This window comes from Oryx dammah, unplaced genomic scaffold (genome assembly GCF_014754425.2).
Source record: "Oryx dammah isolate SB20612 unplaced genomic scaffold, SCBI_Odam_1.1 HiC_scaffold_5, whole genome shotgun sequence".
NCBI classification, from domain to species: Eukaryota; Metazoa; Chordata; class Mammalia; order Artiodactyla; family Bovidae; genus Oryx; species Oryx dammah.
Window position 1 is genome coordinate 60,602,346 of NW_024070189.1, and position 27,919 is coordinate 60,630,264.

Genomic DNA, 27,919 nt, shown 5'->3' on the forward strand with positions numbered 1-27,919 from the left:
GTCTCATGTTCATTTTAGGTAATTTTTCCCAGGTACACAGTATGTCTTTTAAAAGTTTATATTGTCTTTTATTTCCAAAATGGCTTATTGAATTATAGTTTTGTTTTTTAAAAGAATATCAAACTTACAGAAAAGTTGTTAGAATAGCACAAATACTTTTTATCCTTTGAAGTATTTAACATTGCCAACACAAATGCCTTACTGTCTCTGAATACTTCAGTGTGTATTTTCCTCATATAAGAACATTCTCCTTTATACGCACAGTATAATCATCAGAATCAGAAAATTAATAGTGATGGATTATTACCATCTAAATCACCAGTTCCCCATTCAAATTCACCAGTTGTTTCAGTGATGCCCTTTAGAGTAAAAGGATCCAGCCCATGATTATGCCCTGTATTTACCTATTTTTTAGTCTCAGTCTGGTGTAGATCCTCAGCTTTACCTTGACTTTCATGACCTTGACACTTCTGAAGAATATAGGCCAGTATTTTGTATAAATGTGTAGTGTTTTGTCATGTTATGCATCTTAAAATTTTGCAGAAGAGATTGTGTTTTCTCTCAGTGTTCTATCAGGTGACATGTGATTTTAGTTTAGTTCTGGTATTGTTAATGGTACTGATTCCAGACTTCTCTACCCTAATGTTATTCCTTTTCTTTTGGTAGTAAGTATTTTGTGGAGAGGTATGGAAATGGACTGTTTTTCCTCAGACTTTAATTCATGTAAATATTTAGATCAGTGTGGACTCATGGAATCCTCTTTTATTCATTACAGTGCTTAAATAGTCCCAGACTTGGCCAGTGGGAGCCCCATTCACGTTGACTTTTTGTGTCCTTTTATGAAATCTCCATGTTTCTGTGTGGAGGATATAATATAAAGCACCTGTACTTTCCAGTCCTGGAATTAACTGTATTTCCAAGGAGCACTGGTTCCTTTTAGAGGAGCATGGTATTTGGAAACCCAAGGTCTCAACACTTGTGTCATTGCTACTAGGATGTCACTCTAGCTTTCTCAGTGTGCAGAACTAGAAGATACTTTCACACACAGACACTCCTGCGATTCTAATCCAATGCAACGTTCATTTTAACTTCAACCTTTCCATTTATGCAGTTCCATTGTCTGCTAATGAGAACCCTCATTCTAGCAGTATACATACTTGTTTGCTTATTCTAATCTCTCAGTCTTGCTGTTCTCTTTCTCAGTATATTGGAGAGTGGGAAGCATCCAGAAGTAGAGTAGTGTTCTATTTTTTCACTTGGGGGGTAGTGGTATGTGAAGATTGGCTTAATAATTATTTAGTAAACATATATATGTTTAGTCATTTGTTGAATATGTATGTTACAACTTTGAAATACAGGAAAAATCATTGAAGTGATTCATCACATTAATGATTACAAGAGAATAATTACATTATCATTTCAATAGAATATACTCACTAAACTCTGTGTGCTAATCCCATAGTGAAGGGGACAGCCATAGGATGAGGGTATCTGGCAAAGAGCACTGATAAGGGAGAAGGAATATCTGGAATCCAAACAATTTGTCCTAAATAAAAAAGGATCTAGACCCTGGGAAAAATCTGGAGGTAGCAACTCCTGCTCTGAAGAAAGCAAATCATTCAATTCTTAATAAGAACTTTTTCTAATAAAGCTATCACTTCTTTATGAGAAAATTAAAATCTTACTTTTTCATCAAAGCCTTCTCTTCTGGCTTTTTCAGCCAAATCTTTGTTTTCCGTACTGAGAATATGAAATAAAAAACAGAGGCATATGATAGTAAAAAGGAAAATGACAGTATAAAATACTACCAGATCTATTAAGATCATGAATTGCATTTCTGTTCTTTCTGATAACACTAATTATTTAGACAGTGTTGTCATTAATTTCTCTAGAGTTTCATATCTCTAGCTGTAAAAACATGTTTATATTATGTCCCACTTCCAGAGATCTGTATTTGGGAAGCATTTTGACACCAAAATGATGCAATAAATGTAAGTATATTCTTAAATATTTTGTGTAAGAATTTCTTTACTTCAGTAGCTAAAAACATGTATTAATGTGCATGTACTAAAATAATTTCTTACCTTTTTAAGAGGAACATTACTTTCCTATTAAAGCTGTTAAATCCTGTTACTATCTGTTAAAGCTTTCTCTGAGTGGCATGGCATGCCTTATATTAATTTTAAATTAGTTTAGAGTTTCATGACACTCAGAAATTATGAGGTGCTGCTGGGTGTCTTGACAACTTATTTAGAATCAGCACATCAAATGGTGGTTGTTTTATAATCAAAACCTTACTCTCACTGTAAGTTTCTAATACAGAGCTTTAAAATTGTAAGTTAAAAATTGAAGAAAAGTCATCTTACCGTTTCTTGTCTTCATCTGTTTCAGGTTTTTTTAGTTTGAGTTTTTCGAGAGCCTTGTTGTAACTCTGGGCATAATTTAAAATAGTTTAAAAGTTCATAAGAAATATATTTTGTAGTTTTAATTTTTGACTAAGGTAAAGGAAGGAGGGAATGCTTGCCTTTAGGGGCTTGCTGCCCTAAGAAATGTAGAGGCAAATACTATGGTTATCCTTCTTTCACCTTGTCACTACTTAGAGTTTCTGCCGCTGGTGAAAAAGTTGGCATCACACTTGAATTTTGGGGAAAATCTTTTAAAAACTATTGTTTATTGCATTGATGATATTACTGCTTTAGTGCACATAACCAACATCATAATCAAGAGATAAAAGATGATAACCCCACAGTGAAGCTCACTGAAATGAAGTGAAGTGAAAGTTGCTCAGTCATGTTTGACTCTTTGCCATCTAGTCCATGGAATTCTTTAGGCCAGAATACTGGAGTGGTAGCCTTTCCCTTCTCCAGGGGATCTTTCCAACCCAGGGATCGAACCCAGGTCTCCTGCATTGCAGGTGGATTCTTTACCAGCTGAGTCACATGGGAATCTCATTGGGGAACATATTAATAGATTACTTTCACAGATAAGTTCTTGGACAGAGTTCTTAAGTGCCCCCTAACCCCACAGCTAATAGGACTTTTTCTATATGAAATGCTATGGTTAGAGCTGAGGATGTGCAGAGATAAACAGAATGGTATACACATGACTCTGCTACAATTCATGATACATGTTGAGAGGACAAGGAAGATTCCTCTCTGACAGGGAGAATAGAATGTCAGTGAGAGAGCAGAGGGAATATTCTGCAGAGTCAGGGAATGACATGAGCAGAGGCCCAGAGGACACAATGAGAGCAAGCATGTGCTCAGAATATTAGCTGGCGCATGCAGTGCTGTAAATGGAAGCATAGAAAGTAAAAATTGTATACTTAAATGATAATGAATAAAGATACATTGACACTTGGAGACTAGAGAAGGCCCTTGAATGTTTGAATAAAGAATTTGGACTTAATTTTGACAAGCCCAGGGAAACTTTGAAGAATTTTGAGCAGAGAAGTGATATGATCCAAACTGGGCTGGCAAGGAAAGAGGCTAGAATAGATAAGAAGATATTACCATACAGAAAATAGCACTTTGCATTGAGTGCTCAATAGCTTTTTGATATACTGAACTCTGAAATATGTTTTGGTCACATTTTTAAAGCTAGAGAACATTTCTCCTGTTAGTGAAACGGTACAAATATGAGTAACACTAGACCAAAGCAAAAACCCAGAACCCCTCCCTGCACTACCACTTGGGGTATAAACCAAACTAGATTGGCCTCAGAATTCTGATTAGGAGAATTTGACATACGTACCTTTTTAATCATTTTACCAAGGTGAAAATCTGGCCTTCTGCCTATTGAATAGTCTGCTTTCACTTCAGAATAGGTATCATTAATTATTGCCAAGAACATGTTCTGAGGAGAAGTAGTCAAAAGAAGTATTTCAGTAAAAATTTAGTTTAAAAGTTAATGGCTTTGACAAGTGCTGGGATTTGTAAAATTAGATTTAAATTTTAAAAGTAACGTGCTCAGTAAGAGAGAGATGGCTATGCAGACTATATATTTAAAAAATGTAGTGGAATGGGAAATACTTAGTGTGTGGCTATGGGCAAGTATGTTTATGATAAATGGGAAAAGCAGAATGTAAAATAGTGCATATAAACTGGTTAATATATAGAAATTTATTAATGTTAGATATCAGAAGAAAACTTAGAATAATATGTGTTCATAGGGTTTTATTTTCCTTTAAAATTCTGTAGAGTTGTTTAAATGCACAATTTTACTAGGGCTCTTAAAACTACCAGTGTCCAGATTAACACAAACAGAATTGTGGAGAGAGTGTTCTTAATCTCAAGCCCACCTCTTCACATTTCACCGTGGCCCAGATCTGTTGCTTTGAGGACTCCTGCCCACCATCAGGGTATAACTGCTGTGCATGACCAAAAAAAAGTTTTCATGGAGGACAGTAGCAGTGCTTTGAGTAGAAAAAGCAAGTTCCTTGATTAGGAAGGCCAAATAGGTTTGTCCCAAGCACATGTGAGAGACTCATAAACTCTGGGGACTCATAAAAATGACAAAGGTGTGAGCTTTCAGCCATAAGGGCCAAAAGCTGTTGTGATGGGCAGAATATAAATGACCTGATTCATACTTACTGGTGTGAAATATCCCAGGCTGGAGAGACCTGGGACATTCAAGTTATATGTGTAAAAGATTTAGCAACTCTTGGCACACAGTAAACACTCAGATGGTAACTATTGTCACATCCTCCACTGGACAACTTAAAATCACTTAGACTTGCTGGATTACTAGAAATCTACACTGTTCTTAATAAATGTAAGTGTTCTGACAGCTAAGCAGTGATACTGTAATTTCTTCTAAATTAGTAATTATATTTTCTATTTTTCTATAAGCAAAAAAAAAGGGAGTATATTCGATCTTTCTTACCAGCAGGACAAAGAACACGAAAAAGATGAAAGTGATGAAGTAAATGGGTCCCAAGATACGATTGGCTTGCTGAATGCCAGCAAAATTAAAATCTCCAAGAACGATACGAAATTGCGTGAATCTTTTATGGGGATAAAGAAAAGCATTAGAAAATATTATATCTCTTCATACATACATGACAACTAATGGTTACTAATGTGTCTAGGAAAAATACCTAATTGCATATGTTATATGCTTCCTGGCTTTAGTTTTGTTAGCATACAACCGGATGTAGAAAATTCCCCTGAAGGCAAGACTTACTAGCTGAACATATAGTTTAGGAAATGATGGGCTTCAATTTATTCAACCAATGTGAACCCAGTGTTCACCTCCAAGATTTGAACCTTGAGATTCCTGCTTACCAGCTTGTCTTGACAGTTATCTGCTTAGCTATTCCTGTGCCCTTATAAAACTTAGGATACTTTGACCTTTCCAAAAAGTGACTTTCATCTAGGAAATAGACCCAAGAACCCCTACAACTTCTTTTATCAATGATATGCTTAATTTCTGCTTCTCCTCTACTGAAGTATAAGGATGCCAACAATTTATCACTTGTCAAGTTTCAAGCAAGTGCTGATAATGATCATCAAACATGAACCTGAGTTTTGTTTTATTTTCTCCAATAAATATAAAAACTTGGCTTTGATGTGAAATAGCATTGAAAATATTATAAAGCTTCATTTTATTAATTTTATAGATGGAATAATTAAGAAATTAAGGCTCAAATGAACATAGTAGTAGGAGAGGTAGAATTAGGATTTCATAATCTGAAGTCTTATTTTCTCATCATTAATTTGCAGTGGTATTGCCAGACCAGAGAAAATTATAAGGGGAGTTTTTACTAGTATGTAGACACTTGACTATCGTTTTTTCAGTAGTCATGTGCAGATGCGAGAGTTGGACCATAAAGAAGGCCAAAGGATTGATGCTTTCCAATTGTGGTAATGGAGAAGACTCTATAGACAGTCCCTTGGACTGCAAGGAGATCAAACCAGTCAATCCTAAAGGAAATCAACCCCGAATATTCATTGGAAGGACTGAAGCTGAAGCTCCAATACTTTGGCCACCTAATGCGAAGAACCAACTCATTAGAAAAGACCCTGATGCTGGGAAAGATTGAAGGCAGGAGAAGGGATGACAGAGGATGAGATATTTGGATTGCATCACTGACTCAGTGAACGTGAGTTTGAGCAAACTTCAAGAGACAGTGAAAGACAGGGAAGCTTGGAGTGCTATAGTCCATGGGGTTCCAAAGAGTTGGACAAAACTTAGTGACTGAACAACAGACACTTTGCATGGTTTTTTCAGTCAAAGGACTGAAAAAGAATGTTTCTTGTTTTTTGAGCCAATCACATGAAGGGAACCATAGCACCGTGTACAATAAAGGAAGAAAATGTATTCAAAGAAATAAGCTATTTGGAGTGCTAGGACTCAAGAGTTTTCTGGAATTTCATCCTTGGTACCTGATACCTGACTAAATCATATGTAAAGTATTTACCTAGTTTCTAATACTGGATTGAAATGCTTTTTACATATGACAGAGAAATGCTGAATTAGGAGACCAAAGTTTCTCAGCAAATCAAACTTTTTTCTCTCTGACATAGAATATGAGGTTTTATTTAAGTGTTTTTAATATGATTTTTTAAAAATACTTAGGTTGTATTTAAGAAACGATAAGTATTTGATACTTTTTCAAATATGTCACTTTTTACACTATCCTGTTCTCTAAAGATATTTTCTGACTTGTGTTTTATTTCTCTAAATATATTACTATTACTATATTTGAAGTCTTTGAGTCTGTTTCTGTCGTCTGTTGTATCTGTTAGTTCGTTCTTACGATTTTTTCCTCCTTTTATACGAGGTTATCTGTGACCATGAGCAGAAAATTATACTTGAAGGACTTGGGATGAAGATACCGTTCTCCAGAGAGATTTGTATATGTGTCTGCAGGTGTATGTGGACATTCTAGCTTGGGGCTATCTTAAACCAAGTTCAAGATAATGAGGTTTCCTGGATACCTAGGTGATTAAACCCTGACTTCAAGTCACTGAGGGATTTATTTTTAACTTCAGGCTGTAGCACTTCAGATCCCTGCTTTATGTGTGGTGAGGTTATCAGACACTGCTCTTCTCCCCCTACCCCACTTTCCAACACACACACAAAGGCTCTGGGTTTCTCTTCTGTTTCCTCCTTGAGAAGTAAGTAGGAACACAATTTCTTAACTGTTCCCTCTGGATCAGCAAAAATGCCTTCACAATGGAGATTTTGGGGAGGATGGAGTAAGGAGCACTAGGAATCTGTCTCACCACTTTGACAACAGTCTCACTGGCACAATCTGATGTAACATTTGAAATGAACTCTAGAGTCTGTTGAAGGCTTGCAACATCTAGGAAAGGACTGGACAATTTGGGTGAATTTATACTTTTAGTTTGACAGTAGCTACCCACCTCCTGGGCTTCCCAGGTGACTCGGTGGTAGAGAATCCATCTCCCAATGCAGGAGACTCTGGTTTGATTCCTGAGTTAAGAAGATAACCCTGGGGGAGGAATTGGCAACCCACTCCATCATTCTTGCCAGAAAAATTCCATGGACAGAGGAGCCTGATGTATAGCCATGGACTGTAGTCCATGGGGTCGTAAAGAGTTGGACGTGACTGAGTGACTGAGTGAGCATGTGTGTGCGTGCACATGCACTTCCAATCCCTCATCCCATGGCAGATGGCCCTGCATGTATTCTTGGAGCAGCTTGTGCATGGCTTGTGGGAGCCAGGGTGGGCAAGAAGGATTGGGTTGTCCAAACATCAGGGGTCTGTGTTCTGATTGCTGCTGCTGATGACAAGGCAGGTATCTCACTACATTGGTTTCAAGTCCTCTCTCTGGCTGAAGCAATGTCCTTGGGATTGGGAGGCCCAATGCCCTTTCCTTCATTTTTTTCTTCCCTTTGGGAACCAGACATTAAAGACTAGGACACTGGAAAAAAAAAAAAAAACCTGCATATGTGGAGGAAATTAGAAAATCACCATGCATGCCCAAGGAATGGCACAGGTTCAGAAAAGACCCGAGAAGACCTTTAAGTTTACACCTCAGGCTGATCCTCAGCATGGAGACAATCAACAGTAAAAAACAACAGCAGAAAACATAGCAAGCCCTGGGGAAGGAAAATTAGCTGATTTCCAAAATTATCATATTGTTCCACTTAAATGTCTCCGTTCAGTTCAGTTCAGTCTCTCAGTCATGTCCGACTCTTTGTGACCCCATGAATCGCAGTACGCCAAGCCTCCCTGTCCATCACCAACTCTCGGAGTTCACTCAAACTCTTGTCCGTCGAGTTGGTGATGCCATCTAGCCATATCATCCTCTGTTGTCCCCTTCTTCTGCCCCCAATCCCTCCCAGCATCGGGGTCTTTTCCAATGAGTCAACTCTTTGCATGAGGTGGCCAAAGTATTGGAGTTTCAGCTTCAGTATCAGTCCTTCCAATGAACACCCATGACCAATCTCCTTTAGGATGGACTGGTTGGATCTCCTTGCAGTCCAAGGGACTCTCAAGAGTCTTCTCCAACACCACAGTTCAAAAGCATCAATTCTTCGCCACTCAGCCTTCTTCATAGTCCAACTCTCACATTCATACATGACCACTGGAAAAACCATAGCCTTGACTAGACAGACCTTTGTTGGCAAAGTAGTATCTCTGCTTTTTAATGCTATCTAGGGTTGGTCATAATTTTCCTTCCAAGGAGTAAGCATCTTTTAATTTCATGGCTGCAGTCACCATCTGCAGTGATTTTGGAGCCCCCCAAAATAAAGTCTGACATTGTTTCCACTGTTTCCCTATCCATTTGCCATGAAGTGATGGGACTGGATGCCATGATCTTAGTTTTCTGAATCTTGAGCTTTAAGCCAACTTTTTCACTCTCCTCTTTCATTTTCATCAAGAGGCTTTTTAGCTTCTCTTCACTTTCTGCCATAAGGGTGGTGTCATCTACGTATCTGAGAGTATTGGTATTTCTCCCGGCAATCTTGATTTTAGCTTGTGCTTCTTGTACTCTGCATATAAGATAAATAAGCAGGGTGACAATATACAGCCTTGACATACTCCTTTTCCTATTTGGAGCCAGTCTGTTGTTCCATGTCCAGTTCTTTTTTTTTTTTAATTTTATTTTTACTTTATTTTACTTTACAATACTGTATTGGTTTTGCCATACATTGACATGAATCCACCACGGGTGTATACAAGCTCCCAATCCTGAATCCCCCTCCCACCTTCCACCCCATATCATCTCTCTGGATCATCCCCATGCACCAGCCCCAAGCATCCTGTATCCTGTATCAAACGTAGACTGGCACTTCGTTTCTTACACAATAGTATACATGTTTCAAAGCCATTCTCCCAAATCATCCCACCCTCTCCCTCTCCCTCAGAGTCCAAAAGTCCGTTCTATACATTTGTGTCTCTTTTGCTGTTTTGCATAAAGGGTCATCATTACCATCTTTCTAAATTCTGTATATATGTGTCAGTATACTGTATTGGTGTTTTTCTTTCTAACTGTTGCTTCCTGACCTGCATATAGATTTCTCAAGAGGCAGGTCAGGTGGTCTGGTATTCCCATCTCTTTCAGAATTTTCCACAGTTTATTGTGATGCACACAGTCAAAGGCTTTGGCGTAGTCAGTAAAGCAGAAATAGATGTTTTTCTGGAACTCTCTTGGTTTTTCCATAATCTAGAGGATGTTGGCAATTTGATCTCTGGTTCCTCTGCCTTTTCAAAAACCAGCTTGAACATCTGGAAGTTCACGGTTCACGTATTGCTGAAGCCTGGCTTGGAGAATTTTGAGCGTTACTTGACTAGCGTGTGAGATGAATGCAATTGTGCGGTAGTTTGAGCATTCTTTGGCATTGCCTTTCTTTGGGATTGGAATGAAAACTGACTTTTTCCAGTCCTGTGGCCACTGCTGAGTTTTCCAAATTTGCTGGCATATTGAGTGCAGCCCGTTTACAGCATCATCTTTCAGGATTTGAAATAGCTCAATAGGAAATCCATCACCTCCACTAGCTTTGTTCGTAGTGATGCTTTGTAAGGCCCACTTGACTTCGCATTCCAGGATGTCTGGCTCTAGGTGAGTGAGCTCACCTTCGTGATGATTATCTAGTTTTTAACAAAAAATGACAAGGCATACAAAGAAACGGGAGTATGGCCTATTCAAAGGGAAAAAGCGAATCAACAGAAACTACCCCTCAGTAAGACCGCATGGTAGATCTCCATTTTAAAGATTCTCAAAGAACTAAAAGAAGTTGGAGAAAGTCAAGAAAACTAAGTATGAACAAAATGGAAGTCTCAGGAAAAAGAAAACCTCAAACCAAAAAGAAATTCTAGAGGTGCAAAGTACAATAACTGAAATGAAAATTCATTAGAGGGATTCAAAAGTAGATTTGCAGGCAGAAAAAAATAGTGAATTTGAAGATAGGGCCATTGAAATTACTGAGTCTGAGGAACAGAAAGAGAAGAGTTTACAGAAAAAGTGAACAGAGCCTTAAGCGACTTATGAGACATCATCAAGTGGACCAACATATGCATAAGCATATGAAAAGATGCTCAGTATTGCTAATCAGTAGAGAAATCCAAATCCAAAACAATGAGATACCATACCTCACACCCATTAGGATGGCTACCATCAAAACAAAATAATTTTTGATAAAAGACTGGAGAAATTGAAACATGTATACACTGTTAGAAGAAATGTAAACTGCAGTGTGCACTGTGGACAACAGTATAGCAGTACCTCAGAAAATTCAAAATAGAATTATCATATGATCCAACAATTCTACTTCTGGGTATATACCCAAAAGAATTCAAAGTAGGATCTCAAAGCAATTTGTACACCATGTTCTCACGGTAGCATTATTCAGAAAAATGAAAACATGGAAGCAGCTCAAGTGTCATTGACAGATGAATGGAAAGCAAAATGTGATGTGTGTGTAACACACAGTGGAATATTATTCAGCCTTAAAAAGGAAGGAAAGCCTGACACATTCTACAACATTGTTGATGATATTATGCTAAGTGGAATAAATTAGTCAGAAATGGACAAATACTGTATGATTCTATGAGAATTACCTCAAGTAATCAAAATCAGAGACAAAAAGTACAATGATGGTTGTAGGGGCTGGAGTAGGGGGAGAAATGGAGAATTCCTGTTTAATGAATATGAGAGTTTCAGTTTTGCAAGATAGATTTCTGGAGGTGAATGATGGTGATGATTGAACAATAAGAATGTACCTCACTCTTAGAAATGGTTTTAAAAGTGGTTAAGATGGTAAATTTTATAACATTTAAAAATCTTTATCATCTTTAAAAAAGCCTTCAGGGAAGATAGCTTTGAATGCTGGAGCTACTTCTCTGGATTCTTGCTTTCTGATTTTGGACACATAAGTTGTGAAGAGATTGATTTGAATAGCCTTGCACATCATTACCAGGAGCAGAAGTTCCCTCAATCCATTCCGAACCTTTCTGTCTGCTTAATTTGTGTCTTACACTTTCTTTCCTCCCATTATCCAAGGTAAGACACATTTCCAAGGTTCTGTAGATAATTACATTCATATTTAATGTCCAGTATTAATTAGTTTTATTACTACACTTAAGATCCTAGGAAGGGACCAAGAAGTTGTTGAAACTGCAAACATTGACTCAGGGTAAACTAATTAGACTTCTCATTTGTAGTTGGAAGGGACCTCTGGGAGTGATTTAGTTCAGCCCATTTATTTACAGATAAGATCTAGAAAAATTAAATAGCTAGTGGCAGAGGTAGAAAGTAGAATTCTATTCTCTTGTTTAGTAAAGGATTATTTCAGAAAAAAAGTGTTATTAAATTTCAAACAGTGGTACTTCAATTGTTTACATGTGGATAATGAGATTTTTCCAACTAAGTCAGTTCAGTCACTCAGTCATGTCTGACTCTTTGTGATCCCATGGAATGCACTAAAATTTACCCCCAGTTGAGTCAAAGGACCATGGGCAATTTGAGGAATTCTGAACTTAAGAAAGGAGTACAGTTTTTCTCAGGGCCGTGTGTTACCATGGACTACAAATTTCCAAGAGTGATGAAAAATTTCCTTAACTTTCTTAAATATGAAACTGTTTCCCCCAGACAATCTTAGTCTAGATTATACAGAACACATTTTTGAGACCTGATATTTTAGACCAGCAGACCCCAAAGTATTTGGCACCAGGGACTGGTTTCATGCAAGAGAATTCTTCCACGGACTGCAGAAGCAGGGATGGCTTCAAGATGATTTAAGCACATTGCATTTATTGTGCACTTTGCTTCTATTATTAATTACATCAGCTCCACCTCAGATCAGAGGTTGGGGACCCCTGTTTTAGACAATCATATATATATATAATTATTTTTATACAGACAACTTGTTTTATGTACTCAAAAATGGAAGTCAATTTATTAAAATTACTCACTTCTAAAGAAGAGCCTGAATACTTTTCTAGGCATTCTACCTAATCAGTTCTATAAGTTAGTTATCTGCTAATTGCTTTATGTGTATAAAGCTATTTTTAAAATTCAGCTTTGCCAGATCAGCAAAGGACAATCAAGTCAATATCAGTGAAAGGATTCTAAAGATGCCTTTGAATGAAAACACTTCTTTTGCCCAGAGAATAGATACTATGGAGAAATGGAGCCAATATTTTTTAACTTAGATAAAAATTTCACTTCTAGAATAGTAAAAAATTATTTTTCTAACTTGACCTAGTAACATGTGAAGAGTGGGTAACACCATCAATTTGGATCTTTCAATGCCTAACTGCACTTTGAATATAACAGATATTTAGCCATCAGTGAAAATATCAAGCCATTTTGAAATTTATTAAAGCTTATGTCACTACTTATAGGTTTTTTCATGATTTTTTTGTTATAAACTGGAAAATATAATTACATTTATACTAAGAGCTTACATGGCATTTTGAAAAGTGGAAAAGTCGTCAACCTGTGATCCAAAAACAAGAAATCCTAACTGAGCATAAGCAAAGAATATTATAAAAAACATGACAGCAAATCCTATTATGTTTTTGATACATCGTGACAAGGTTGATGACAGCTGAGACATTGTCTTATTAAAGCTTATGAATTTGAATATCTGAAAAAGAACAAAATTAATTGAAATAGAATACTAAAGATTATACTTTAAGTTAATTTCAGAAGAAATCTGCTTCAAATTAAAAGAAATGCTTAATGATAGTTAAGGATGTTTGAGGATTTGCTGGCAATCATCACAAAGCCAAACTACTTTAAAAATTACTTTATAGTTAAAAGTATCTCTTTTTTTTTGTCATAACTTTGTAGTTTGAGTTCTTATTATCTAATGTAATAAAGTGAAGTCTCTCAGTCATGTCCAACTCTTTGCAACCCCATGGACTGTAGCTGCCAAGCTCCTCCATCCATGGGATTTTCCAGGAAAGAATACTGGAGTGGGTTGCCATTTCCTTCTCCAGGGGATCTTCCCAAGCCAGGGATCGAACCCAGGTCTCCCACACTGCAGGCAGACTCTTTACCATCTGAGCCACCAGGGAAGGACTTTATCTAATGTAATAAAACATATCTAGTGTGTTATATCTGATAAAATACAAATACCTTTATCCATGCAAAGAAGATGGTTATGGCAATTATGTTGTTGTAATAAATGTGCCAGTATGCCAGAAAATAGAAGTCTGAATATTTTTCAGTATTTCTTAACAGTTGTCCAAGCATGCGATAAATTTGCATATTAGAGTATAAGCTGAAGAAAACAGTCAAAAAACATAACTAAATGGGAAAATAAGAAGAGTTAGATATTTCTACCTCTAAATGTGTAGCCTATAAACAAATACATGAAAAACTTCATCAGAAGTTCAACCAAAAGGAAGGGATAAGACATAGGCTTTTATATAAATTAAAGTAAGCCTCAATTTATAGAACTTTAAGGTAGCATAATTATCATAAAAGTAACAAAATATTGGCTATATATATTGGCAAATCTATATGCCTTTTTGTTTCTTTGAGGCATAAAACACAAATATATAAAATGACTATATAATTCTGACTAGGCTATAAGAGTTTTTGCTCCATTTAACTACATGTTACCTAAGAGTTTAATTCACTCTTAAGAAATTTTTTTACAGTTCCAAAAAAAAAATAACCCCCTTTAGGACTCTTTAACAACTATTTTTTAAAAATTAAGTTTTTATTGAAGGATAATTGCTTTATAGACTTTTGTTGTTTTCTGTCAAACCTCAAAAAGAATCAGCCATAGGTATACATATCAGTTCAATTCAGTCCCTCAGTTGTGTCCGACTGTTTGCGACCCATGGACTGCAGCACGCCAGGCCTCCCGGCCCATTACCAACTCCCGGAGTTTACTCAAACTAATGTACATCGAGTCAGTGATGCCATCCAACAATCTCATCCTCTGTTGTCCCCTTCTCCTCCCACCTTCAATCTTTCCCAGCATCAGGGTCTTTTCAAATGAGTCAGTTCTTTGCTTCAGGTGGTCAAAGTATTGGAGCTTCAGTCCTTCCAATGAATATTCAGGACTGATTTCCTTTAGGATGGACTGGTTGGATCTCCTTGCAGTCCAAGGGACTCTCAAGAGTCTTCTCCAACACCACAGTTCAAAAGCATCAGTTCTTTGGTGCTCAGCTTTCTTTACAGTCCAACTCTCACATCCATACATGACCACTGGAAAAACTATAGCTCTGATTAGATGGACTTTTGTTGGCAAAGTAATGTCTACTTTTTAATATGCTGTCTAGGTTGGTCATAACTTTTCTTCCAAGGAGCAAGCATCTTTTGATTTCATGGCTGCAGTCACCATCTGCAGTGATTTTGGAGCCCCCCCAAAATAAAGTCACTCACTCTTTCCATTGCTTCCCCATTTATTTGCCATGAAGTGATGGGACCAGATGCCATGATCTTAGTTTTTTGAATGTTGAGCTTTAAGCCAACTTTTTCACTTTCCTCTTTGATCAAGAGGCTCTTTAGTTCTTCGCTTTCTGCAATAAGTGTGATGTCATCTGCATATCTGAGGTTATTGATATTTTTCCTGGCCATCTTGATTCCAGCTTGTGCTTCATCCAGCCCAGCATTTCTCATGATGTACTCTGCATATAAGTTAAATAAACACAGTGACAGTATACAGCCTTGATGTACTCCTTTCCCGATTTTGAACCAGTCTGTTGTTTCATGTCCAGTTCTAACTGTTGCTTCTTGACCTGCATATAGATTTCTCAGGAGGCAGGTCAGGTGGTCTGATATTCCCATCTCTTGAAGAATTTCTCACGGTTTGTTGTGATCCATACAGTCAAAGGCTTTGACGCAGTCAATAAAGCAGACGTAAATGTTTTCAGAAACTCTTTTGCTTTTTCAGTGATCCAGCAGATGTTGGCAATTTGATCTCTCTTTCTTCTGCCTTTTCTAAAACCAGCTTGAAAATCAGGAAGTTCATGGTTCACATATTGCTGAAGCCTGGCTTGGAGAATTTTGAGGATTACTTTACTAGCATGTGAGATGGGTGCAATGGTGCAGTAGTTTGAGCATTCTTTGGCATTGCCTTTCTTTGGGATTGGAATGAAAACTGACCTTTTCCAGTTCTGTGGCCACTGCTGAGTTTTCCAAATTTGCTGGCATATTGAGTGCAGCACATTTACAGCATCATCTTTTAGGATTTGAAATAGCTCAACTGGAAATCCATCACTTCTACTAGCTTTGTTCATAGTGATGCTTTGTAAGGCTCACTTGACTTCGCATTCCAGGATGTCTGGCTCTAGGTGAGTGACCACACCATCTTGATTATCTTGGTCGTGAACATCTTTTTTGTGTAGTTCTGTGTATTCTTGCCTTCTCTTGTTAATATTTTCTGCTTCTGTTAGTTTTGTACCATTTCTGTCCTTTATTGTGCCTATCTTTGCATGAAATATTCCCTTCGAATCTCTAATTTTCTTGAAGAGATCTCTAGTCTTTCCCATTCAATTGTTTCCCTCAATTTCTTTTCATTGATTGCTGAGGAAGGCTTTCTTATCTCTCCTTGCTATTCTTTGGAACTTTTCATTCAAATGGGTATAGATTTCCTTTTTTCCTTTGCCTTTCACTTCTCTTCTTTTCACAGCTATATGTAAGACCTCCTCAGACAACCATTTTGCCTTTTTGCATTTCTTTTTCTTTGGGATGGTCTTGATCCCTGTCTCCTGTATAATGTCACGAGCCTCCATCCATAGTTCTTCAGGCACTCTGTCAGATCTAATCCCTTGAATCTATTTCTCACCTCTGCTGTATAATCATAAGGGATTTGAATAGGTCATAACTGAATGGTCTAGTGGTTTTCCCTACTTTCTTGAATTTAAGTCTGAATTTGGCAATAAAGAGTTCATGATCTGAGCCACAGTCAGCTTCTGGTCTTGTTTTTTCTGACTATTGAGCTTCTCCTTCTTTGGCTGCAAAGAATACAATCAATCTGATTTTGATATTGACCATCTGGTGATATCCATGTGTAGAGTCTTCTCGTGTTGTTGGGAGAGGGTGTTTGCTATGACCAGTGTGTTGTCTTGGCAAAACTCCTTTAGTCTTTGACCTGCTTCATTCTTTACTCCCAAGGCCAAATTTGCCTTTTACTCCAGATATCTCTTGACTTCCTACTTTTGCATTCCAGTTCCCTATAGTGAAAAGGACATTTTTTTGGGGGTGTAAGTTCTGGAAGGTCTTGCAGGTCTTCATAGAACCGTTCAGCCTCAGTTTCTTCAGCACTACTGGTCAGGGCATAGACTTGGATTACTGTGATATTGAATGGTTTGCCTTGGAAATGAACAGAGATCATTCTGTTGTTTTTGAGATTGCATCCAAGTACTGCATTTCAGACTCTTGTTGACTATGATGGATACTCCATTTCTTCTAAGGGATTCTTGCCCACAGTAGTAGATACAATGGTCATCTGAGTTGAATTCACCCATTCCAGTCCACTTTAGTGCGCTGATTCCTAAAATGTCGATGTTCACTCTTACCATGTCCTGTTTGACCACTTCCAATTTGCCTTGATTCATGGACCTAACATTCCAGGTTCCTATGCAATATTCCTCTTTACAGCATGGGACTTTACTTCCATCACTAGTCACATCCACAACTGCGTGTTGTTTCTGCTTTGGCTCTGTTCATTCTTTCTGGAGTTATTTCTCCACTGATCTCCAGTAGCATATTGGGCACCTGCCGACCTGGGGAGTTCATCTTTCAGTGTCCTATCTTTTTGCCTTTTCCTGCCATTCATGGGGTTCTCATGGCAAGAATACTGAAGTGGTTTGCCATTCCATTCTCCAGTGGTATACATATAACCCTTTTGAAACTCCCTCCCACCTCCCTCCCCATCTCACCCCTCTAGGATAATACAGAGCCCCTGTTTGAGTTTCCTTAGTCATACAGCAAATTCTTGTTGGCTATTTAATTTACATATGGTAATGTAAGTTTCCATATTACTCTCTCCATACATCTCACCCTCTCCTCCCCTCTCCCTATGTCTATAAATCTATTCTCTATGTCTGTTTCTCCATTGCTGCCCTGTAAATAAATTCTTCAGTACCATTTTCTAGATTCTGTATATATGCGTTAGAATTCGATATTTATCTTTCCCTTTCTGACTACTTCACTCTGTATAATAGGTTCTCGGTTCATTCACCTCATCACAACTGACTCAAATGCATTCCTTTTTATGGCTAAGTAAGATTCCATTGTGTATATGTACCAAAACTTCTCCATCCGTTCATCTGTCGATGGACATCTAGGTTGCTTCCATGTTCTAGCTATTGTAAGTAGTGCTGCAATGAACAATGAGACACATGTTTCTTTTTCAGTTTTGGTTTCCTCAGGTTATATGCCTAGGAGTGGGATTGCTGGGTCATATGCTGGTTTTATTCCTAGCTTTTTAAGGAATCTACATACCGTCTTCCATGGTGGCTGTATCAGTTTACATTCCTACCAACAGTGCAAGAGTGTTCCCTTTTCTCCACACCCTCTCCAGCATTTATTGTTTGTAGAGTTTTTGGTGATGGCTATTCTGACTGGTGTGGGGTGATATCTCATTGTAGTTTTGATTTGCATTTCTCTAATACTGAGCGATGTTGAGCATCTTTTCATGTGTTTGTTAGCCATCTGTACGTCTTCTTTGGAGAAATGTCTGTTTACGTCTTTCTCCCACTTTTTGATTGGGTGGGTTGTTCTTCTGGCATTGTGTTGTATGAGCTGCTTGAATATTTTGGAAATTAATCCTTTGTCAGTTGTTTCATTTGATATTTTTTTTTCCCATTCTGAGGGTTGTCTTTTCACCTTGCTTATTGTTTCCTTTGCTGTGTAAAAGCTTTTAAGTTTAATCAGGTCCCACTTGTTTACTTTTGTTTTTATTTCCATTACTCTAGGAGGTGGGTTATAGAGAATCTTGCTTTGATTTATGTCATTGACTATTCTGGTATGTTTTCCTCTAAGAGTTTTATAGTTTCTAGTCTTACATTTAGGTCTTTAATCCATTTAGAGTTTATCTTTGTGTATGATGTTAGGAAGTGTTCTAAGTTCATTCTTTTACACGTAGCTGTCCAGTTTTCCCAGCACCATTTATTGAAGAGGCTGTCTTTGCCCCATTGTATATTCTTGCCTCCCTTCTCAAAACTAAGGTACCCATAGGTGCATGGGTTTATTTCTGGGCTTTCTGTCTTGTTCCATTGGTCTATATTTCTGTTTTTGGGCCAGTACCATACTGTCTTGATGACTGTAGCTTTGTAGTATAATCTGAGGTCAGGAATGTTGATTCCTCTAGCTCCATTCTTCTTTTTCAAGACTGCTTTGGCTATTTGGGGTCTTTGTGTTTCCATATGAATTGTGAAATTTTTTGTTCTAGTTCTGTGAAAAATGTTGGTAAATTGATAGGGATCACATTGAATCTGTAGTTTGTATTTGGTAGTATAGTCATTTTCACAGCATTGATTCTTCCTACCCAGGAACATGGAATATCTCTCCATCTGTTTATGTCATCTTTGATTTCTTTCATTAGTGTCTTATATTTTTCTGTGTATAGTTCTTTTGTCTCCTTAGGTAAGTTTATTCCTTTTTGTTGCGGTGGTGAATGGGATGGATTCCTTAATTTCTCTTTCTGATTTTTCATTGTTGGTATATAGAAATGCAAGTGATTTCTGTGTATTGATTTTGTATCCTGCAACTTTGCTAAATCCACTGATTCGCTCTAGTGATTTTCTGATACTATCTTTAGGGTTTTCTGTGTACAGTATGTCATCTGCAAGCAGTGAGAGCTTTATTTCTTCTTTTCTGATCTGGATCCCTTTTATTTCTTTTTCTTCTCTGATTGCTGTAGCTAGGACTTCCAGAACTATGTTGAATAATAGTGGTGAAATTGGACACCCTGTGTTGTTCCTGATCTTGGGGGGAATAATTTCAGTTTTTCATCATTGAGAATAATGTTTGCTGTAGGTTTATCATAGACTTCCCTGGTGGCTCAGACGGTTAAGCATCTGTCTACAATGTGGGAGACCCAGGTTTGATCCCTGGTCAGGAAGATCCCCTGGAGAAGGAAATGGCAATCCACTCCATTACTATTGCCTGGAAAATCCCATGGACTGAGAAGCCTGGTAGGCTACAGTCCATGGAGTCACAAAGAGTCAGACATGACTGAGCGATTTCACTATCATATATATGGCCTTTAGTATGTTGAGGTAGGTTCCTTCTATGCTCATTATTTGAAGAGTTTTAATCATAAATGGGTGATGAATTTTGTGAAAGGCTTTTTCTGCATCTTTTGAGATTATCATATGTTTTTTAATCTTTCAGTTTGTTAATATGGTGTATCACATTGATTGATTTGCATATATTGAAGAATCCTTGCATCCCTGGAATAAACCTAACTTGATCATGGTGTATCAGCTTTTTGATGTGTTGCTGAATTCTGTTTGCTAAAATTTTCTTGAGGATATTTGCATTTATGTTCATCAGTGATATTGGCCTGTAGTTTTCTTTTTTTGTGTTGTCTTTGTCTGGTTTTGGTATCAGGGTGATGGTGGCTTCATAGAATGAGTTTAAGTGTTCCTCCTCTGCAATTTTTTGAAGGATTTTTAGAAGGATAGGCATTAGCTCTTCTTTAAATATTTGACAGAATTTTCCTCTGAAGCCATCTGGTCCTAGGCTTTTGTTTTCTGGGAAATTTTTGATCACAGCTTCAATTTCAGTGCTTGTAATTGGGTTGTTCATAACAACTATTTCTTCCTGGTTCAGTCTTGAAAGATTGAACTTTTCTAAGAATCTGCACATTTCTTCCAGATTATCCATTTTATTGCCATATAGTTGTTCATAATAGTCTCTTATAATCTTTTGTATTTCTGCATTGTCTGTTGTAATTTCTCCTTTTTCATTTCTAATTTTGTTGATTTTTCTCTCTTTTGTTCTTGATGAATCTGGCTAAAGGTTTGTCAATTTTGTTTCTCTTCTCAAAGAACAGCTTTTAGTTTTATTAATCTTTACTATTGTTTCTTTCACTTCTTTTTCATTTACTTCTGCTCAGATCTTTATGATTTATTTCCTTCTACTGATTTTTTGTTGTTGTTTTTCCAGTTGTTTTAAGTATAAAGTTAGGTTGTCTTTTCAATGTTTTTCTTGTTTTTTGAAGTAGGATTGTATTGCTATAAACTTCCCTCTTAGAACTGCTTTTGCTACATCCCGTAGGTTTTGAGTTGTCATATTTTCATTGTCATTTGTTTCTAGAATTTTTTAACTTCCCTTTTGATTTCTTTGGTAACCTATTGGTTATTTAGAAACATGTTTTAATCTCCATGGGTTTGTGTTTCTTACAGTTTTTTTTTTCTTGTAATTGATATCTAATCTCATAGCATTGTGGTCAGAGAAGATGCGTGATACGATTTCAGTTTTCTTAAATTTACTGAGGTTTGACTTGTGACCCAAGATGTGGTCTATCCTGGAGAGTGTTCCATGTGCACTTGAGAAGAAAGTGTATTCTTCTGCGTTTGGATGGAATGTTCTGCAGATATCAATGAGATCCATCTCCTCTAATGTATCATTTAAGACTTGTCTTTCCTTAATAATTTTATGTTTTGATGATCTGTCCATTGGTGTGAGTGGGGTGTTCAGAGTCTCCTTCTATTATTGTGTTACTGTCAGTTTTTCCTTTTATTCTGTTAGTGATTGTCTTATGTATTGAGGTGCTCCTATGTTGGGTGCATAGATATTTACAGTTGTTATGTCTTCCTCTTGGATTGATCCCTTGATCATTATGTAGTGTCCTTCCTTATCTCTTGTAATCTTTATTTTAAGGTCTATTTTGTCTGATATGAGGATTGCTACTCCAGCTTTCTTTTGCTTCGCATTTGCATGGACTATATTTTTCCATCCTCTCACTACTTTCAGTCTATATGTGTCTTTAGGTCTGAAGTGGTTTCTTGTAGACAGCATATATATGGGTCTTTTGTATCCATTTTTTTGTATCCATTCAGCCAGTCTCTGTCTTTGGGTTAGAGCATTTAATCCATTTACATTTAAAGCAATTATTAATATATACGTTCCTACTGCCATTTTCTTAATTGTTTGGGGTTGATTTTGTAGATCTTTTTCCTTCTGTTGTATTTCTTGAGTATGTAAGTCCCTTTAATATTTGTTGTAAAGCTGGTTTGGTGGTACTGAATTCTCTTAACTTTTGCTTGTCTGAAAAGCTTTTTATTTCTCCATCAATTTTTGAATGAGATCCTTGCTGGGTATAGTAATCTTGGTTGTAGATTTTTCTCTTTCAGTACTTTAAATATATCCTGCCTTTCCTTTCAGGCCTGCAGAGTTTCTGCTGAAAGCATATAGGGTTTCTGTTAAGTGTATGGGGTTTCCCTTGTATGTTACTTGTTGCTTTTCCCTTGCTCCTTTTAATATTCTTTGTGTGTTTAGTCTTTGTTAGTTTGATTAGTATGTGTCTTGACCTGTTTCTCCTTGGGTTTATCCTGTATGGGACTCTTTGTGCCTCTTGGACTTATTTCCTTTTCCATGTTGGGGAAATTTTCAACTATAGTTTCTTCAAAAATTTTCTCATACCCTTTCTTTTTTTCTTCTTCTTCTTGGACCCCTATAATTCGAATGTTGGTGCGTTTGGTATTGTCCCAGATGTCTCTGAGACTATTCTCGGTTCCTTTCATTCTTTTTACTTTATTCTGCTCTTCAGAAGTTATTTCCACCATTTTATCTTCAGCTTACTGATTCATTATTCTGCTTCAGATACTCTGCTATTGATTTCTTCTAGAGTATTTTTAATTTCAATAATTGTGTTGTCTCTGTATATTCTTTAATTCTTGTAGGTCTTTGTTCATTGATTCTTGCATTTTCTTCATTTTGTTTTCAAGGTTTTTGATCATGTTTACTATCATTATTATTCTGAATTCTTTTTCAAGTAGTTTGCCTATTTCCTCTTCATTTATTTGGACTTCTGTGTTTCTAGTTTGTTCCTTCTTTTGTGTAGTATTTCTCTGCCTTTTCACTATTATTATTATTTTTTTTAACTTACTGTGTTTGAGGTCTCCTTTTCCCAGGCTTCAGGGTTGAATTCTTTCTTCCTTTTGGTTTGTGCCCTCCCAAGGTGATCCAGTGGTTTGTGTAAGCTTCATATAGGGTGAGATTTGTGCTGAGTTTTTTTGTTTGTTTTTTGTCTGATGGGCAAGGCTGAGTGAATTGGTAATCTTGTCTGCTGATGATTAGGTTTGTATTTTTGTTTTGTTTGTTGTTTAGATGAGGCGTCCTGCACGGGGTGCTACTGGTGCTTGGAGGATGCTGGGTCTTGTATTCAAGTGGTTTCCTTTGTGTGAGTTCTCACTATTTGATACTCCCTAGGGTTAGTTCTCTGGTAGTCTAGGATCTTGGAGGCAGTGCTCCCACTCCAAAGGCTCAGGGCTTGATTTCTCCAAACTAGTTCTGAAATAATGGAACATGGAACAATGCTGTCATCATTTGGGATTCACTGGTTTACGGCAGGTCTGGGCAGGTTGGAGACCACCAGGTGGGACTGGAGGAAGGCAGATTTGGTTGCAGCTCTTTCCAGGTGCAGTCCAGGTAAACAGGTGTGTGTTGGGCTGAATAGTGAAGGGCCATGCTGGGACATCGTGATCCAATTCTTTCTGCCTGGCTTTATCCCAGAGTTTACAAATACCCCATGCAGCACACTCCACCTGACTCTGGAGGATTCTGGAGCAGGGGGTGTGCAACTGCACTTACGTGACCCACCTCTGGGCTGGCTGCTGTGTCTAACAATTCTTTTAGGAGAGGATTTTAGGACCAGATTATCTTTTATCTATTATTTATCTATTATTATTATAAAGCTATGTGACTATTATAACTATTATGAAAATTTTCCTTTGACTTTTTTTCCCTAAAATACTCAGTTAAACATTTAATCCTTATGCCCTGTGTTAAGCATTATTGGGGGGTACCAGAAAAACTTTCAATTTGGTTTTGGGAAACAAATTTTATATATATGTATACACACACACACACATATACATACAACAGGTAGGAGGCCTGGCAAGTCTGTGAAGTTCTGCTATTGGGAACAGGTGACCTGGACCTGTCTTGTCACTGTCAGGCTAAAATATATAAATATATATTTATATATAATATAAACATATATACACACAAATACACACACACACACACTCAATTGGCTATAACTAAGGGCCAATAAGAGTGAAAGATCAGATTGTATAAGCCCGAATATTTGCTCATTGTTCCTAAAACTAAAATCTTAACAGTTTGTCTCGCTCTGCCCTCTCCATTTATTTTAGTATTTTCTAGTTAAGAACTGGCAGTCTTTGGAGCTTCTTTCAAGGACTGTTCCCCCAATCCTGGTGGTGCCTCTGCGCCTACAAGCTACCCCCTCTGGCTTCTCAAACCTTATCCACACCTTCAGTATTCTGCCTAGGCTTGTCTTTTACCTATTTAAAAATTCAGGATAGCATATTTGGGCAATGTAGAAGAATACATTTTGAAGGACCTTGCCCCCAAGTGAGAGTTGGACTGTGAAGAAGGCTGAGCGCTGAAGAATTGATGCTTTTGAACTGTGGTGTTGGAGAAGACTCTTGAGAGTTCGTTGGACTGCAAGGAGATCCAACCAGTCCATTCTAAAGGAGATCAGCCCTGGGATTTCTTTGGAAGGAATGATGCTAAAGCTGAAACTCCAGTACTTTGGCCACCTCATGCAAAGAGTTGACTCATTGGAAAAGACTCTGATGCTGGGAGGGATTGGGGGCAGGAGGAGAAGGGGACGACCGAGGATGAGATGGCTGGATGGCATCACTGACTCGGATGTGAATCTGAGTGAACTCTGGGAGTTGGTGATGGACAGGGAGGCCTGGCATGCTGTGGTTCATGGGGTCGCAAAGAGTCGGACACGACTGAGCGACTGAACTGAACTGAACTGAACTGAACTGAGGGAGAGTTAACTGTGCCAATTAAATCATAATACCTATGAAACCACCTATTCCTCTAGGTTTATGCTAGTCCTCACAAGGACCAAATCAGAGGAAAAAAAGGACTTCTACCTTTTGGAGGCACACCATTAATATCTACTTTGACAGTTCATTTTATGGTTGATACAATTTTTAGAATAAATCCCAGATGAATAGAAAATTCTCCCTCATTTGTGAGTTCAGATGTGATTTTTATCAACCATATCTGTGAAAATATACTTACCACCAAAAGTAATAATTCTAGCCAGTTCCAAATACTTTTGAAATAGGCAAATTTAAATTCTTTCAGTTTTTTGATTTCTTGTATTGTGAAGACAATAATAAAAATACAAAATATGATTTCACAGGAAGCAATAAAATAATCATAGAAGCTAACGTATCTGAGGAGCTTCACAGAGTAAAACTGCCATGAAGTAAGTATTCCTCCAGTTGCAGGGAATTCTGCCACCAATCTGTAAAATGAGGTTTGTGAAAGTAACTGCATTTCAAGAATTTATATTTCAGTACCTAACTCGATTGAAATTTCCAGTCAGTGATGTTGTATACTTTAATAGTTATTTTGTACAAAATATGTTTTCTCAGGGTAACAGGCTCAAAAAATTCTTGTGGATTTACTTTTTTAATGCTCCACTTTTTTTTGGTGCTCTGAAAATTCATAGTGGTCAAAGACCAGTGTAAATGAGAAAGAAAGAAAGATGTAACTTTACATTCGTTTTACTCTATGTTTTGATTGTGCATTCATAACTCAGCTGCTAATTTATCCCCACAGAATGAGGGGTGATGTTCAAGAACATGCTGTACTGTTAGTTACTGTTATTATTCAGGACTCCCCAAATATTTCAGAGGAGGGAAATACACTCTCCCCCTTTAGCTTATCAGAGATACTTCTTGCTTCTAAATCTCAAGGTAACATACTATACTAAAGCCAACGTTTTCTGTTTAACTTTAGGCACTGGATTTTGGATAGATCTATATGCAAGTAGAAATATAAAAGTTACTCCAGTACCAAATATAAAAAGATTTTTAGGTAATTCCCTGTATTCCTAGTTTTTTCCATAACTGCAGGTAATTAAGAATTGGCAGTAATTTAAGGAGCCAGGATCTCTATCACAAATTCATAATGTAATTATTCCTACCTGAAGGTGTTAGCAAATCTAATTGGTACTGGAATAAGGTGCTGCCCCCCTTAACCCCCAAAATGCCTCACCAAAATCAAGAACAAAACATCCAGTTAACAAATAGAAAACAGGAATTTTTTTCACCTTGCATATAGTCGGTGCACAAATTTGAGCAAGTGAGTGAAGTGAAAGAAACTTAGTATTTTGACCTGAAATGTAGACTAGTAAACAAAAAGCAAAAAATGATGAGCATTTAGTTTGCCAGATATGTGTACAAAAGGAAAATAAGTGGATGAGGTCATAGTGTAAGCAATATGCTCCTATACAACTATTGATTATACTACCAGTTAAAAGTTTCAAAATCTGCTTAAATTTCTAAAAAACATTTTAAAAGATAAATAAAATAAACATGAAACCTAGAGACAGAAAATATGGACTTAATGTAGTATTACAAGGAGTTCTTCGTATGACTTAAGCCAGTTACCCCATTGTTTCTATTCTTATTTAGGACATTGGAGTGATTTGTATTCTTTACTTTATCCCTACCAGGACTATCGGGAAAGGTGAATACTGTTGGTAAGAAGCTGATTCCCTGAAAGAAGATACTATAACATGCTGCTGAAAGTAATTCATTTGCTTTCATTTTTATACATTTTAAAGGCTGTGACTGTCTTTCACCATCACTGTTGCACAAGGGCCAAGTTCCCCAATCAGAGTAAAGGCTGATTCCATATTCCATTCAGAAGAAAAATGTAAAACTCAAGAGAAAAAAGTGGCTTACTAAGACTCAATGGACACTAGTGTTTACCTGTCCAGTATTCATTATCCTATCCCTCCTTTCTAACAGAACCTTAATTGTGTCAGGCATTCACCCATTCCCAGATGGCTTAGAAGCCAATTCAATCCCCAAGCAGATTCAATCACAGTAATGCTATTTGCTTTGCCAGTCCTTAGGCCTAAGCCAGATAGTATGGTCCAGGTTAGGCAGATTATCTAAGATAATCAGACCTACAGAAATAATTTTTTTCTTTTCAGCTGTTTCCTCCTCCTCCTCGTGAGAGGGGATGTCTTTCATCATTTCCTTGGGTCCAACGGGTTAGCCCTGGCATGTTATTCTCATGCTATAGCAGACGTGCAAGAGAGCAAGTTTTAATGTACAAACCCCTTTCAAATTTCTGCTTGTATCATGCGTGTGTGCATGCTAAATCACTTCAGTTGTGTCAAACTCTTTGTGACCGTATGGACTGTAGCCTGCCAGGTTCCTCTGTCCATGGGATTCTCCAGGCAAGGATACTGGAGTGGGTTGCTATGCCTTCCTCCAGCAGATCTTCCCGACCCAGGGATCAAACCCATGTCTCTTATATGTCCTGCATTGGCAGGCGGGTTATTTACCACTAGTGCCACCTAGGAAGCCCTTGCTTTCATCATATATGCTGACATTCCATTGACCAAAGAAAGTCACATGGTTGAGCCTAGTATCTAGTTCTGGGGTACTGCACCCTGCCCTGGGTGGGTGACAGGGGACTACAAGTTTACATGGCAAAGATGTGAAGGACTGGGGCCATTTGCAAATCACCATCGGCTATAATCACGTCTAGGATGTTGGCTGTTGTTATATATTGTTTGAATCTTAAATTGTTCATTCTTGAGACAAAAATTAATAACTTAATAAAGAAGCTCATTGTGAAAGGAAATCAACAGATTTGAATGATCTGATTTAAAGGAAGAAATCGTTAGATTTGTTCAGCTGCAGGATGACAAGAAATAAGGCTATATATTCTTAAGTAATATAAAACTAACCTACTGTATGTAATTCTTCATGTTCTGCAATATATCCTGAAAGAGTAAAACAGTGAATATGATGTTGCTTTTTCTTCATCATTATTGGAGGAACTACATTATGTTTATATTGGAGCTTATGATTTTAATCTCAGTACAAACATGCACAAACTGGAAACTCTCACGAGGGCTCTGGATGCCTTTTAAATTCAATATACTAATAAGAGGTCTTGAGTCACTCACCTGATAATGCAAAATAGATTTACATTAGCATTGTATACTGAAAAATCAATAAAAATAACTCTAGTCCCTCTTGTGATCCAGCTGTTCATTCGGAGGTTAATGAACTTGTTTAGGGTTTCAGGTTTTGATTTTGATAAAGTGAAAATATACCCCCCATTTCGGTAAACACCAACAAATCCCCAGTGCCAAGGGGAGTTCGTATGAGGAGAAGAGTACTTCCATCTGTTAGACATAAAAAGAATAATGGAGAGATGAGAAAGCTTGACCGAGAATAAGATTTTAAGTTAACTTTTGGCTCAAAAGTAGTTTAAAAAAAGTAGTACTA

The 27,919-nt window shown here is 37.3% G+C and overlaps 1 protein-coding gene across 1 annotated transcript in view; it reads right to left on the bottom strand.

Moving 5' to 3' along the window:
- PKD2L2 (polycystin 2 like 2, transient receptor potential cation channel) overlaps window positions 1-27,919 on the bottom strand; it is a 39,996-nt gene that overhangs the window by 4,689 nt on the left and 7,388 nt on the right. Inside the window, exons 5-13 of the mRNA XM_040241560.1 lie at window positions 27,595-27,816; window positions 24,674-24,906; window positions 17,589-17,592; window positions 13,560-13,656; window positions 12,884-13,065; window positions 4,885-5,005; window positions 3,754-3,855; window positions 2,367-2,431; window positions 1,686-1,740 (exon numbers count right to left, since the gene is read on the bottom strand). Of these exons, the coding sequence (XP_040097494.1) occupies window positions 1,686-1,740; window positions 2,367-2,431; window positions 3,754-3,855; window positions 4,885-5,005; window positions 12,884-13,065; window positions 13,560-13,656; window positions 17,589-17,592; window positions 24,674-24,906; window positions 27,595-27,816 (1,081 nt within the window). The remainder of the gene's footprint in view (window positions 1-1,685; window positions 1,741-2,366; window positions 2,432-3,753; window positions 3,856-4,884; window positions 5,006-12,883; window positions 13,066-13,559; window positions 13,657-17,588; window positions 17,593-24,673; window positions 24,907-27,594; window positions 27,817-27,919) is intronic.